At 46.5% G+C, this 15,694-nt stretch overlaps 1 protein-coding gene across 1 annotated transcript in view; it reads right to left on the bottom strand.

The window, feature by feature from the left end:
* The window catches only part of MAP1LC3B (microtubule associated protein 1 light chain 3 beta), a 12,498-nt gene extending 2,590 nt beyond the window's left edge, over window positions 1-9,908 (bottom strand). Inside the window, exons 1-3 of the mRNA XM_003800793.3 lie at window positions 9,768-9,908; window positions 3,731-3,786; window positions 454-560 (exon numbers count right to left, since the gene is read on the bottom strand). Of these exons, the coding sequence (XP_003800841.1) occupies window positions 454-560; window positions 3,731-3,786; window positions 9,768-9,807 (203 nt within the window). The 5' untranslated portion in view covers window positions 9,808-9,908. The remainder of the gene's footprint in view (window positions 1-453; window positions 561-3,730; window positions 3,787-9,767) is intronic.
* Window positions 9,909-15,694: the final 5,786 nt, after the last annotated feature.

Raw genomic sequence — 15,694 nt, 5'->3', positions numbered from 1 at the left:
CAAGCTATTACCCTGGGTAGAGTACTGTGGCATCAAGGCTCACAGCAACCTCCAACTCCTGGGCTCAAGCAATTCTCCTGTCTCCACCTCCCAAGTAGCCTGCCTATTACAGGTGCCCGCCACAATGCCCAGCTATTTTTTGGTTGCAGCCATTGTTGTTTGGCGGGCCGGGCTGGATTCGAACCTGCCAGCTCAGGTGTATGTGGCTGGCACCTTAGCCACTTGAGCCATAGGCGCCAAGACGTGTCATTTCTTTTAAAGAAGAAACATTTACATTAGATACTATGAAAGAACGAGAAGGAACTGAGGTCCAGTAAGATAAGTATAAAACCAGAGAAATGAAACACTGTATAATTTTATTAAGATGATAGAGATTTTAATCACAACTAAAGAGTATCAGTCTGATAACGGGAAGTAACTCAAAGGAAGCACAAAGCAAAGGTGATTACATACCTAATTATCTTGATAAGTTCACTCATGTTGACATGATCAGGTACGAGAAACTTGGTTTTATCCAGGACGGGGAGCTGCTTCTCACCCTTATATCGCTCTATTATCACCTAGGAAAGAAGCAGGAAGAGATTTATTAATAAAAAGTCATCAGCAATGAAAAACAGAGACCATGCTTCCTGTGTTGGGACTAGCCAAACAGCACATTCATTAGTTTCTTTGTAACTCTCCTATGAAGTGTGATCATTTATTTATTATCTTAGCCTTTCTCCCTTACAAAATACACTGAGGGCATGGTCACTACCAGGCAGCAGGGTGGGCAGAAATACTCTGCTGTGTATCTTTCATTCTGCTTGAGTTTAGAACCAGGAAAAATAAACTAGTCAGAGAAAGATCCCAAGCCTTTGAGGTGCAGAAATGTTCAGGCACGATGGCCCAGCATTTCAGGAGGCCAAGGCAAAGGATTGTGTGAGGCCAGGAGTTTCAGGTCAGCATAGGCTACAATGAAGCCACAGCCCTCTATCCACCTCGATCCCAGGCATTGTCTCAAAAAAAACAAAAACAAAAGCACTAGTTGTTAATTATGGTAATATGCTCAATGTTTTCCCTACTAGAGAATGTTTCTATACTTGACATAAAGAAAGTCTTAAGTAAATAATGGGCAAACCAAATAGAGACTATTATTAGTGGGTTGTGGAGACAAAGTTGGTGCAGAAGGACTCGGTCCTTTCATTTTGATAGTGTTCTTTATATTTTTTTAATGAGGTTAAAGTTAAATTAAGTACTAGAACTACATAGGGAATAAAAATAGTTCCACAATAGAAACCAAAAAACCCAAAAATCCTTGCCATTATTAGCTTCTTGCCATAATTCCTTCCCATGGAGGAACAAAAAGTATTTTTTTTTTTTAGGTTTACAGCTATAAAACCCGACCTCAGACAGGCTCTGAGCCTCCTTCTCCTCTGTGTTTTCTGAGTTTCATCCTTTGCCACATGATGGAACTCTCCTCCCATGTCAGCACAAGGAGTGGTTGAGAGGTGGGTATGGAAAGTCCACTGTGTGAGACCTCCCTGAGGTTCTGTGTAAGGCCCAGCTGAGCTGTTATCACCCTCATCAGTAAGACCCAGAGCTTCATCTAATGGGCATGTTCAGAAGCGCAATGTCCTGGGCTTCCAGAACAGAGAAAACCAGAGGCAGAGCAGAAATCTTGGATCCTGGGCCAGAACTCAGAAAAGGGGAGAAAATAACCTTATAATCTATCTACTAAAGGAACATACAAGAATCTGGGAAAATGCCAAATGGTTATCTTCGGGGCACTTTCTGCTCTTGTTTGCCCTGAGAGGTGGCATTCTAGCAGGTCCCAACTCCCTTTTGTTAATCGCCACGAAAATACAAACTATATAAATGACTGGTTTACTATTCAGTTCTTATTTTTTCTTTTGCTCATCTAATTTGGGAGAGATATCATCATGTCTTGCAATAAGACACATGGCTGGATCTAAACAGTACCTTGTAGAATGTTTCTCTCAGAAGACAGGAGCACAGAGGGAAAAGCCTCCCTGAGAAATTCTGAGAGGGTTGGTGAGCCAATGTGCTATGACTTCTCTGGCCATCCCTATTCTCAGCAAGTGAGCCCCTGGGAGGGTCTGGTTCTCAAACCTGTTCAGGTGTCACAAGCATGTGAAGTACAGATAATGTACCTTTCTGCAAAGAACTTGAAACTACTAGCAGAAAAGATAGCTGTCAATCTACACAGAGATTCACATTTCAAAAGGAGGTAGTGAAACAAAATCCTGGCTGGCTGTTTGCTTTCAACTGCTAGTGTGTGCTATCTGGTAGATGTAGCAGGCACTCAAAAGCACAGAGAAACCTAAGGAAATTCTACTTAGTCTAAGAGGGCCCTCCCTGGAGGCTTATCTCAGTAGCCATTTGTTAACACCCGGATGAGACAAGCTGTGAAGTTTCTATCCAGTCTGGGCAATGAGGCCTTTACTGAAGCCCCCACAATTGTGAAGTGCTGAGCAGACCCATCTCCTCCTCTCTGTCCAGCTTAGAGCCCCAATAAGGCCAACACGGCCACTCCAAGCCTAGCCAGCTTTTACTTACTTTCTCAATTTGGTATGAACTGACCAGCCAGGAAAGCTTATACAAAGTAGTGAAGTTCCTTTCTCAGTGGTTTACAGAATTAGCAGGAGGCAACATCAGCCAACATTAAGTGACTGCCACGGGTCCAGAATTATGCAAATCTTTGCAATAAATGCCTGGGATTCTCTATTTTACAGAGGGTGTCGGAACTCCTCCTAGAAATTTAGTAATTAGTCCAAGATTTCTCAGTATGAATGAGTAGGTTGGTTCCTAAACCAAATACCTGAGAAGGCCTGTTTAAGGCCCCCCACCAAAGGATTTAGAGCAGAAGATGCTGATGGCTGACAAAGCACAAGTGTCTGAGGCCCCTGCACACCACAGGAAAGAACAGTGTCTTTCTTCCATGTGCAGATCAGCCAAACAGAAGAGATTTCTCTGGGGCATCCTTGAATTCGCAGTTACTTTTAAATCCTGAGAGCTATTGAATTTCCCATAGGAGTACTATTTGTTTGCTTCCTTTAAAAGACAGGTAACAGGGCCAGGTGTGGTGGCTTATGTTTGAAACCCCAGCACTCTGGGAGGCTGAGGCAGGAGGATCCCTTGAGCCCAGGGATTGGAGGTTGCAGTGAGCTATGATGACACCATTGTACTCTAGCTGGGGCAACAAAGCAAGGCACTGCCTCAAAAAGAAAAAAAAAAGGTAACACTTCTTTCCATAATAAAACACAGTGTTGGCCCTCTGATTTTTCTGGACCCCCAAATAATTACTTTTGTGAAATATGTAACATTAAGATAGCAAACTCTGACTGAGGAAGAAAAACAATGAGATTGGACAGTGAAGCTGTCAGCATCTCAATTCTAAGTGGGGCACCTGTATCCCAGCTGCCTGGGAGGCGGAGGCAGGAGCCCTCCTTCAGCCCAGGAGCTGGAGAAGGCTGTGCTGAGTGAGCTGTGCTCCTACCTGTGTCTTAGACTGCACTCCAGCCTAAGCAATACAGCCAAGACCCCATCACTTAAAAAAAAAATTAAAACATCACTTCTAGACTACGAAATTGATGTTCAGGTTTGAATGTCTGTAGATTGATAGAAATCCTGTCAGTGGGTATGCTGAAGCAGTAGTGCTCTCAAGAGGTCCTTTCCAAAGCATTCTTGCCTGTATACTCAGTGCCTGCAGCAGAACCCTGAGACCACCTACCGGGATTTTGGTAGGGTGCTGCTCACGGATGAGCCGGACATCTTCTACTCTCTGTTCTGCAATGAGAGGAGGAGACAGGAGTGTGTTATTTACGGGCCAGACAGTTGCTCCCTGGCATTTCTACTGGTTCTATGTCTGAATTCAGCCATTCTTAGCTGTGGCTACATAGCAGAGCAGTGAAGACATGTTCCCTAGAACTCTGTAGATTCTTCCTATCTTACAAAGGTTGGTATCCAAAACCAAAGGCAAAGTACAAGAAAACCAGGAGGCACTTACAGGACTATGTCAGGTGGCACCATACAAAGCCAGAAGGACAGAAGCCCTGGTTTCATCAGGTTAGAGCCCCAGGTCTGCAGTCAGGTACACTAAGCAGGTTAACTGCACAGGAACCTGAACTCTCTATCCTCCAAGGAGTCCCACCACCCATGATATATACATTGATTTCTGTTAATTTTCCATAGTTTCTTACGTTGGTTAGGAATCCATTATAAACCACAGACTATTTGATACAATTTTCTCATCATTTCCAGCTTTTTACTGATACGATGCTTAAGAAAAAGACTGCTCAAGAGAAAGGAATATGGAAAGAAAATAATATCCTATTTGAGTTTTAAATAGTTTTGCTCAGTGCCTAAAAGAAATCAAAGCTTAAAGCACAAAGTCTGCCATTAAATACTCTTGTGAGAACATCTCTATTCTCCCTTTTAATATAATCATATCTTTATAATTTCAAAAATTGCACCAGGTTCTCTGGATGATGCAGGAGAAACAACCAGGTTGAGTTCTAAAAACCTGACAAGAGTTAGAGAGACTGGGCGGCACCTGTAGTTCAGTGGGTAGGGCGTTGGCCCCATATACTGAGGGTGGCAGGTTCGAACACGGCCCTGGCCAACTAAAACAGCAGTGGCAACTGCAACAAAAAAAACAGCCAGGCATTGTAGCGGGCGCCTGTAGTCCCAGCTGCTCGGGAGGCTGAGGCAAGAGAATCGCTTAAGCCCAAGAGTTGGAGGTTGCTGCGAGCTGTGACGCCATGGCACTCTACCAAGGGTGGCAAAGACTTTGTCTCAAAAAAAAAAAAAAAGAATTGGAAAGACAGGTCATTACAAAGCAGTGTGTGGGGTAGCACCTGAGGCTCAGTGAGTAGGGCGCTGGCCCCATATACTGAGGGTCAGGGGTTTGAACCCGGCCCCGGCCAAACTGCAACAAAAAAATAGCTGGGTATTGTGGCAGGTGCCTGTAGTCACAGCTACTTGGGAGGCTGAGGCAAGAGAAGAGAATTGCCTAAGCCCAAGAGCTGGAGGTTGCTGTGAGCTGTGATGCCACAGCACTCTACTGAGAGTGACAAAGTGAGACTCTGTCTCTTAAAAAAAACACACACACAAAATAGTGTGTGAACATAATGACTGAGGTTGTATTAAAGCTTTCAACCAAAAACCGAATAAAACTGCCTTAACTTACTATGATATGATTCATTCTTATGGCATTTGGAAATAAATGATCAATATCATGAACTTCCTGAGAAGGTGGCTCTAAAAAGAAGATGCTATGACCTATATAAACATGTATTCATTCTAATATCCTTGGCAATCTCATCTGGATTAAAAAGAAATGATTTTAGTATCACTATTTATAAATGCTATGAACATAATTCCTATGTCCAAGTACTACCATATACTGTTCTATTTTCCCATGCAACATCTTTTTTGGTGTTCAACACAAAATTATTAAATACATACACTTTCCAGTTGGAACATGATTTTGGACCACCCAACATTTTAAAGTCAGCTTCTAAACACAAATACAAACTAAATAAAACATCTTTGCTATAGACAAAGACTGAAAATTCAGATTTTTGTATTTTCCTGTATTTCTATACAGTTCATTAAGTATGAGAATAAGGATAAACTTAGTTTATAGTAAAGAACCTAGTGGTTCTTACACTTTGAGCTCTTGGCAGTCCCAGCCAGGGTCTCCTTACCTCTCCTATCTCTTAAGACCTCTCCCTGTGCCTGCCCTCCCTGAGAAGGGAAGGCTCTGTCCAGACACAGCTTCCAGCCTCTCCAGTGACATCCCCCATCTGTCAGTGCAGATCACTGCAGTTTGCAGGGAAAGCTCACAATTTAGTTAACTCACTCCAACAAATAGAGGATAACTGTTTAATATATCCTGGAAAATGTTTCATATCTAAAAGCTTATCCTAATACATCTAAAAGTAGAATTATTCAGGCAGTGAGGAAAGGTTTATCTTTTTCTTTTTATTCAAGAAAATAGGTTTAGGCCGGGGGGCAGTGGCTCACACCTATTATCTCAACACTCTGGGAAGCTGAAGCAGGCGGATTGCCTGAGGTCACAAGTTCAAGACCAGCCTGAGCAAAATTGAGACCTCCATCTCCACTAAAAACAGAAAGTCTGAGGCAAGAGGATTGCTTGAGCCCAAGATTTGGAGGTTGCTGTGAGCTTTGATGCCACAGTACCCTACCCAAGGCAAAAGCTTGAGACTTGTCTCAAAAAAACCAAAAACCCCAATAGGTTTAGGCTGGGAGTGGCAGCTCACACCTATAATCCCAGCTATAATCCTCTGGGAGGCTGAGGAAGGAGGATCCAGGAGGATCACTTGAACCCAGGAGTTTGTTTTTTGAGACAGTCACACTTTCTCATTGCTTGGTAGAGTGCCCTGACGTCATAGCACAGAGCAACCTCAGACTCTTGGGCTCAAGTGATTCTCTTGCCTCAGCCTCCCAAGTAGCTGGGACTATAGGTGCCCGCCACAATGCCCAGCTATTTTTAGAGATGTGGTCTCGTTCTGGCTCAGGCTGGTCTCGAACTTCTGAGCTCAGGCAATCCACCCGCCTTAGCTTCCCAGAATGCTGAGATTACAGGCATGAGCCCCGGCCAAGCCCAGGAGTTTTGAGTTTGATGTGAGATAAGACCACAATACTCTAGCCTGAGCAACAGAGTGAGACTGTCTCAAAAAAACAAAAAACAAAAGGCCAGGAGAGGTGGCTCACGCCTATAATCCCAGCACTCTGGGAGGCTGAGACAGGAGGATTGCTTGGGCTCAGGAGCTCTAGACCAGCCTGAGCAAGAGTGAGACCCCATCTCTAAAAAACAGCTGTGTGTTGTGGCTGGCACCTTGGGAGGCTGAGACAGGATTGACCAAGTTTGAGGTTATTGTGAGCTATGACAGAGTGAGACACTGTCTCAAAAAAAGAAAAGAAAAAAAAAAAAAAAAACCTAAAACTGGGCAGCGACTATGGCTCAGTGAGTAGGGTGCCAGCCCCATATACCGACGATGGCGGGTTCAAACCTGGCCTCTGTCAAACTGCAACAAAAAATAGCCAGGTATTGTGGTGGGCGCCTGTAGTCCAGCTCCTCTGGAGGCTGAGGCAGGCTGTGATACCACTGGCACTCTATTGCAGGTGATAAAGTGAGACTCTATCTTTAAAAAAAAAAAAAAAAAAGTAACATTTTGTTTAATTATTTTTGAAACAGAGTCTCACTATGTCGCCCTTGGTAGAGTGCCCGGTGTCATAGCTCACAGCAACCTCAAACTCTTGGGCTTAAGTGATTCTCTTGCCTCAGCCGCCACAATGCCCGGCTATTTTTTGTTGCAGTGGTCATTGTTTTTTAGCTGGACTGGGCCAGTTTTGAACCGTCCATGCCATAACCACTGTGCTACAGGAGCCAAGCCTAAAAGTAACATTTTAGTACACACATTTTCCAGGATTCAATTTACTGAGTGGAAGGGTAATAAATATTCTCTCCATCTTTGCAGATAAGCCTTAGGGTGACATCCCACCCACCAGTGAGAGCCACCAGGCTTTGACATAAACCTCACTCTCCAGTCCCATTACTGTAGTCTGAGCTGTTTTCTCTAGACCAACCCATAGAGCTCCCCAGAGACAAAGGCTTTTGTGGGAACAGCTTAATATCTAGGTTTACTGTCCTTGATAAAATTTCAGAACAGATCTGGGAAGCAAATCTGTTATCAACACAGTGACTGCCACACTAGAAATAAAATGTTTTTCCTTAAAGCCACAGTGTTTTATTAGGTCAAGAGACATGTGAGTAATACATGCTTCACAAGGCTCTGGCCTCAAAACTAGCCTAAGTTGGGCAGTGCCTGTGGCTCAAAAGGGTAGGGCACCGGTCCCATATGCTGGAGGTGGCGGGTTCAAACCCAGCCTGGGCCAAAAACGGCAAAAACAAAAAAAAACTAGTGTAAGTTAAACACAACTCACAAGGCAGCTAATGGATTAAACAAACTGGGGCCTCCAGGAGAAAATGGAGTGAAGATTATCACATTTGAGAAAACCAGGTACGTGCTTAATTTTAATTTTTAAGGTGGTTTAAATATTTCAAAAACGTCTTATATGCAAGGACACACTGTCTCTTGGTTCCCAATTCTGGTCCCTCCTCTCAGTGGGAATGATGGCTACCTCCCCAAGAGAGCAATTCAGGCCAGAAGGTCATGGGTACCAGTCCCGCTTCCACCACTAGGTGGACCATGATCTTCCCCTCCAGGCTCCACCCAGTTTGTGGAGCTACAAAAGGGGTTTTGTTTGAGCCCTAAGGTGTATGTCAACTTTAGGATCCCTCAATCCCAGGGAAGGTACCAGCTGAGCTACGTTCAGCTTGAAATGAACCTTAACCTCGCTCACTTGAAAAGGAAAGAATCAAGCGAACTGGGGCTGCTGATCTTAGGTTCTGTAAAGAGGTTCTGTCCAGAGAATGCATTTACAGAGAATGCAATCCCGCGGAATTGTCAGTGGGGAAGTCAACAATACCATAATCAGAAGCAATGAGAGGCAAGACCCTTTTCTACAAGAAAGAGGTCTTTAAGGGTAGTGGGGGAAATTAAGGTCAGCTAAGGCAAACACCCAGAAAATACAGTGTTTGTATATATGTTCATATATTTTACCCCCTGTATACACTACTGGAGGTAAAAAAAAAAAAAAAAAAAAAAAAAAGGCCATTCTTGGTGTCTACCCAGGGGCCATTTTCAAGTTCCAGGCTGACTCCTAGTTCTTATCTTTTGTCTCCCACCCTTACTACCTACTCTTCCTCAAAGATTCTTCCAGAATAGCTCAAAAACACTAGAAGCAAAACTATAGTTTGCACTGTGAAAGAAAGGCCATCTCCCTACAAAAATGTCCCCAGTAAAGCCCCAAAGGCCAGACCTGGTGAAAACAGAAACCAGATAAAAAGGTAAATCTACCTCAAATGCTCTCAATGCTAAGGTTCACTAAGGTCCCTGAAGAGAAGGAACGATTTCTAAGGAAACCAGGCAGGTCCAGGTGCCGCTAAACAAGCTGCCTCGCGACGCCGCACCGGAGAGTGCGCGGCGACGACCGCTGAACCCCCAGAGCATCGGCTCGAGCTCGAGAACTCGCACCGTAGTCGGGATCGCGACGTGCGAGCCACGTCCAAACCAAAGGGATGCTCCCGACTGCGGGACAGCAGGAGGAGCGGACACATGGCGTCCGCGTTAAGGTCCACGGAAGACGAACACCGCCTTCCCAGCGCCGCGTCCGGGGCCGTCACAGCAAGTCCCGCACAATCGGGACGCGCCGCACGGTTTCCCGCTCGGAGACGCGGGCCACGCCGCCCCCATCGCGACCCTGCAGGCCCAGGGGCGCGGCTCCCGCCGCAACCAACAACCTCGGTGCCGCCCACCGGATCAGGCCGTCCACACCGCCAGACGCCGCGCCCGGGACGCGCGGACTCCCCGGGGGCCCCCTGGACCCCCAGCCGCACCGCTTCAGGCAGACCCGCCCCGGCTGCCACCCGGGGCCCGGTCTACCCAGACAGAAGCCGGCCCTCCCAGCGGCCAGGGCGGCGGGGACCACTGCACCGAGCGGCCTCGGCACGCTCAGGAGCCCCAGGGACGCCGGGCCTCAGCCCAGACCTCCACCCGGCCCGGCCCCCGGCATCGCCCGGCCCAGCTCGGCCCTCGGGCCCTCCACAGCGCGGTCCCACTGGGCCCGCGGCCGCTCCCAGCCCGGGCCCGGGCCCGGCCCCGCGACGCGACCCCCACCGAAGGTGCGGCGCTGCTTGAAGGTCTTCTCCGACGGCATGGCGCGGGGAGTGGTTGACGGCGCGGAGGGTCCCGGAGGTTCCGCAGCTCGACGGCAGCGGAGACTCCTACTCGGCGACAGCCACTTCCCTTGTGTATCCTCCGCCGGCAGCCAGGTCAGGTGACCAACGTTGCGTCACCATAAGGTGTGGCCAGGGCGGGCCGAGGACGCCGCCATGGTCGAAGTGGCGGAAGCCCGGGCCGCGCGCAGCGCGTGGGGGCGGGGCCGGCAGTGCGCATGCGTAACAGGGGCGCGCCCGGGACTGCGCTTTGCCGCGCGGGCCGAGCCGGGCCCTCCTGGCTCCTCGCACCAGGCGCGCCCACGAGCCCCCACCTCCCACAGGGGCGAAGCAAGCTCAGGCTGCACCAGCCCAGCCGGGAGCCCCGGAAAGGCCCCTTAAGCCTTCCTGCCCCGCCAGCTCTGCCCTTGACGAGGGGCTTCAGCTCTCGGGTGGCTTCGGATGTCCCTAGAGGTTCACGGTTGGTTCTGTCACATCGGTCATTACCCGTGACCCGCACGGTAAAAAGGGAGATTTTTCTAGTCTCTCGAATAACGAATCTGACTCTTTTTCATACTCTCAGTCTCTCAACCCCTAAGCCACCTGAGCCACCGTAAACAAGAGCGAAATGTGTGAGATCTAGACTCCCGTGGGCCGGGGCAGCGGTGTCCTGACCCGCAGGTGTTTTGTGAGGTCTGAGAGCGCTGCGCCTCCTTCACGGTCGGGGTTCCCGCTGGGCTCCCCAGAACGAGCATCTCTGTGAACAGCGCTGGATTCTTGGCTGTTTTTGTCCTTTATTGTTATGAAAAATTTCCATCATCCAGGCTTATCCCCCCTTGACTTTGTAAAAGCCTTTCTTACATGCGTGTTTGATAAAGTAATTGGATTAGTCTGATGTGCTCTCCGTTATGAACTCGGAACATACAAAGACATGTTTCTCAAAGTGGTTTTATGCAGTTGAGATTTCTTTCCTTACAGAGAAGCCAGACAGTGTGGTAGACTCCTCGTATAATCAAGTATTCCTGCCACCGGGAGAGTGATGTCGCTTGTAGGTCTTTATCCCACTCTTTGTGGAATAGCAGTGCGTTTGTGCACGGGCCACTTTCTGTCTCTGTCTTTTTCTCTTCTGTCATAGTTCTTTACCTAAAAAAAATCTCTGCTAGCGATATAATTAATAAGGAATAGTACTTAAATATTCTATCTGCTTTCCAAAGTTCCAAAGGAAGAATTTTGAGCTCCACCTAATCTAGGACAGCCTTCTTTTTGGAAGATGTCCGTGGCTTGGTTCTTTTCTACCCTGTAAAAATTGAAAAAGAAGATCCAGCAAGCGCCTGTTGTGTATCTTCTTTTTGCCAAACACAGGCTTACCAGTTTTGAAGTTTTAAAAGAGAGTGGCCTGTGCTTTTTTAATTCTTAGGATATTGGGTATTGATTGGTGACTGTTGTCTTGGCTCCGTGGCTGCTTTGGAAGAAATGAGCTTTCTCTCTTTCTCTTTAGGGACAACTGTTCCAAATGAAAGATGAGGCAAGAAAAATCGATATTTGGCATATGGAGATGGGGGTGGGGAAGGAGAGTCTCATATTTTCCTACCCTCAGGCCTCCATAAGGTTTTGCCAAAGCTTTGAGTTCCTTGCCAGAGAATTATTAACAGCCTCAAGGGTTGTGGTAGTGATGGGCCAGGGTCACTCTTTGTGTCTTTCAAATACAGTACTGAAATCCACATTTGCAAATCTATTATAGTTCTACCTTGAACTTCTAAACCTAACTTGAATCTAAAACCTTATATCCATATGTGTTTCTCAGGAAATCGTCCAAAGGAGTTGGAGGTAAAGATGTTGCATAAGCATCAATCCATGTGACAATAGCACATTTAGACACATAAGATATAAATTGTATTTATTCTTATATAAATAGATATAAAACAAGAAGCAACTTCACGTAACTTTTGAAAAAAGTGTGCTTGAATACATGTGAAACATTTCCTGTGACTCGAAAGATTGTGGTTTAATAGATATTTAATGTAGTAGAGCACAATATTCAGCGGTAAAGTAATATTAATCATGAATTCTGAGCTAGTTAATGTGGGCATGGTACTGATACAGTGTTCCCCCCATTCAAGGCTGGATAGGGGACCCTGTTTTCCTAGGCTTACGCAAGGTCCGGAAGGGAACACCCTGCCCTTTTGCCCTGAGCTGGAGGGACTGCATTCATTCCTTTGTTGATAACACTCATTAACAATGAAAAGGTGTCTCTATTTGCCAAGTCCTGGCCAGGTGTAAATTCTCAAGACCTAATACCCCTAGATTAAAAAGCCCTCGTAGAGACTCCTCAGTTAGTTCTTTCCCCCTTCCAGAAGCTCTGGTGGCTCTTTCTTCTTCTGTATTCCTTTCTAATTTCTAACTCTTTTTTTTTTTTTTTTTTTGAGACAGAGCCTTAAGCTGTCCCCCTGGGTAGAGTGCTGTGGCGTCACAGCTCACAGCAATCTCCAACTCCTGGGCTCAAGGGAGTCTCCTGCCTCTGCCTCCCAAGTAGCTGGGACCACAGGCGCCCGCCACAACGCCTGGCTATTTTTTGGTTGCAGCCATCATTGTTGTTTGGCGGACCCAGGCTGGATTCGAACCTGCCACCTTAGTGGTATATGGCTGGCGCCCTAGCCACTTGAGTCACAGGCACCAAGCCAGCAGTGGCAGTTTTATTTTTACTTTTAAGTTTTTTAAATTTCAAGGCTAGTCAAGTGAAGCAGAGGGCATGGAGAAGGAACTAAGAAACGTGTGACTGTGATGATCAGTTAGTTGTAAACACCACTGTGCTGGGACCAGTCTGCAGTGGCAGGATTTTTTTGTTTGTTTTTGTTTTAGTGGCAGTTTCAAATGACTCTCACCCAAAATGACCATAACCGTGGGGGAAATGAGGTAACTGCTAAAAGTTGAACGCGATCTTCCAGTACCAGTGATGTCAGTGGCTGTAAATCACGCGGTCTGGCTGTGTCTGAGAAGCTGTCAGACCAGGGAGGACAGAACGCGTGCGGGGTGCCCTGGCCACACTCAACATGGAGGCAAGTCCTGCCGGGAGCTCACTGCGCTCCCCAGGCCGGCCCGGCGCGGCCCGCCTCTCCGCTTTCTGATTGGCCCCCGTTCTAGCTATCCAGGCTCCCATAGGCCAGCGGTCCAGTCAATCACGCTGTCATCGCTCTGCTCTTCAGAACAAGTAAACAAACAAGTATTGCTCAAGTGGAGCGCCGGGAGCTATTCTCAGGGAGGCTTTACAAGTTGACACCGAGTAGGTTGCTCGCGTGGGGAGTGTCAGGGTCAGGGGACCGCGGGGCAGGCGGGGCGCCTTTGTTTCCTGCCCCTAGGGAAGCTCTGCCTTGGTACAGCCTAAGACCTTGCGAGCGTGTGGCTACGTAGCCTGGAGTTATTTCTTCAGAGTGTGTAACACCTGGTGGAACTGAGGTCCTAGTTTGCTTGTTTAATGCTAAAGATCTCGGCGGGATTGCTGTGTTCTCAGCTTTGGCTCCAAGGACTGTCTTTAAACTGTGACCCTTTTGTTTACTTAGCCTTTGCCTATTTCCAGTTCGGTTGGCTATTTCTAAGGACTTCTCCTTAGAGAAGTGGGTAAGTTGTCATTTTCTCCTGTCTGGATTCTGAGAACTAGCACAGGTAAAGTTAACCTGGTTTTCTGGAAATACGACTTCCAGTGACCTTTGAGGCAACCAATTGGAAAGTGCCAAGCCCTGTGTTCTACTTATTTCCTCAGATGTTATTAGTTCTTCTAACAAAGAGCTCATTATTGTAAAGCTCCATCAGAGTGTTAAAACTTAATCTAATTCTATCTAATTCTTCCACTTATTAGAATGAATGCACCCTCCTCATTGTTCTTAGTAAAGGATACTGGCGTACATAAGGGATTATATAAGGGATTATAGGAGTGTTCGAAGCGTTCAGGATCCGAGGTACAATAGTTCCCTGCAGGCACAGTCTGAGTCTTTCCTCTTCTTGACAACGTGGTCTGTGCACTGCCTCCCCAGCCATATGTTCCTTTCTGTTCTGAAAGTCGGTACTGACTCCACCCCCAGCAGGAGGGAGGTGGGTACATACAGCTTTTGGTCAGTCCTGCTGTGGGTCTTCTATCTTGTAGCCCTGTGATTTTCAACTGCAGTTATTCATATATCACCTTCATCTGCCCTATTACCATTTCCTTTTAAACTTTTTTTTTTTTTTGGACACTGAGTCTCTCTTTGTTGCCTGGCTAAAGTGGTATGGCATCATCATAGCTCAAGCTCCTGGCCTGAAGGAATCCTCCTGACTCAGCCACCCAAGTAGCTGGGACTACAGGCTCTGCCACAACGCTCAGATAATTTTTCTATTTTTAGTAGAGACAGGGTCTCACTCTTGCTCAGGCTAGTCTCAGATTCTAACTACAAGTGATTGATCTCCTGCCTCAGCCTCTCAGAGAGCTAGGATAACAGGTGTGAGCTGCCATGCCTAGGCACAAGTCAGGTATTATTCGTAGTATTTAAAAATAGCTCTGTTGGGCAGCGCCTGTGTCTCAGTGGGTAGGGTGCCAGCCCCATATACCGAGGGTGGCAGGTTCAAACCTGGCCCTGGCCAAACTGCAACCCCAAAATAGCCAGTGTTGCAGCGGGCACCCGTGGTCCCCCTAGCTGCTCAGGAGGCTGAGATAAGAGAATCACCTAAGCCCAGGAATTGGAGGTTGCTGTGAGCTGTGTGATGCCACGGCACTCTATCCAGGGTGATAAAGTGAGAATCTGTCTCTACAAAGAAAATTAAAAATAATAATAATAATAAAAATGCTCTGTTATAAAAAAAATACCTCTGTTATAAGGAGTAATATCCTTGAAATTATAAATTTCATGTTCTGATTACGTTTTGAATTATGTATATCAAATACTAAACCAAAATAAAAATGCTATGTACCACATTAAGGCATCCTGTGTCCAATTCATGGGAGTGCTGTGCTGTACACTGAAGCCTGAGCTGGCATCTCAAGGCACCACTTTCGTCACTGTGTGATTTGCCATTCCCAGATTCGTGCGTGTTTAACTTGGTGTTTCAGGAGGTCAAATTCTGGCCCCATCTTATATTTATATGGTTATTTATATTTTCGTGTGTATATCTTTTCTCCTTTAAATGTTTTTTCTTTTATTCTTTTTTTCCCCCAGGGTAACAAAGACAAATTTTATTTAGGAAGAACAAAGAGAAAGTTTAGAGTACTTCCAAGAACAGTTGGAAGTGGATCCTTCACATGAAGGAGCAGAGGTGAGAGAGACCTTTTACTCTTAATTATACAAAAAATACATGAATACTTCCTCACTGTTAAGGTACAGAAGTTACTGTTGATCCCCACGCAGTCCTTCACACCCTCAGAAGTAAGCACTATTATCAGTTTAGAATATTTCCTTGCTGAGCACAGGCATCCACGTTCACTTATGTACAGAAATACGTGTGTGTGTATGTATATGTATTTTTTTTTTAGAAACAAGAGTCTCACTTTGTCACCCTCAGTGGAGTGCTGTGGCGTCACAGCTCACAGTAACCTCCAGCTCTTGGGCTTAGGTGATTTTTCTTGCCTCAGCCTCCTGAGAAGCTGGGACTACGAGCAACCGCCACAATGGCCGGCTATTTTTTTGTTGCAATTTGGCCGGGGCTGGGTTGGAACCCGTCACCCTGAGTATATGGGGCTGGCGCCCTACTCATTGAGCTATAGGTGCCACCCGAAATACATGCATTTGTATGGAATTTTTTTTTTTTTGAGACAGAGTCTCAAGCTGTCCACCTGGGTAGAGTGCCATGGCATCACAACTCACAGCAACCTCTTGGGCTTAAATTTCTCCTGCCTCAGCTTCCCAAGTAGCTGGGACCACAGGC

The sequence above is a fragment of the Otolemur garnettii genome, unplaced genomic scaffold (genome assembly GCF_000181295.1).
Source record: "Otolemur garnettii isolate 467f Iridium unplaced genomic scaffold, OtoGar3 scaffold00185, whole genome shotgun sequence".
In the NCBI taxonomy this organism is placed as follows: domain Eukaryota; kingdom Metazoa; phylum Chordata; class Mammalia; order Primates; family Galagidae; genus Otolemur; species Otolemur garnettii.
Note: the sequence above shows the minus strand (reverse complement) of the source record. Positions and strands in the feature narration are given on the sequence as shown.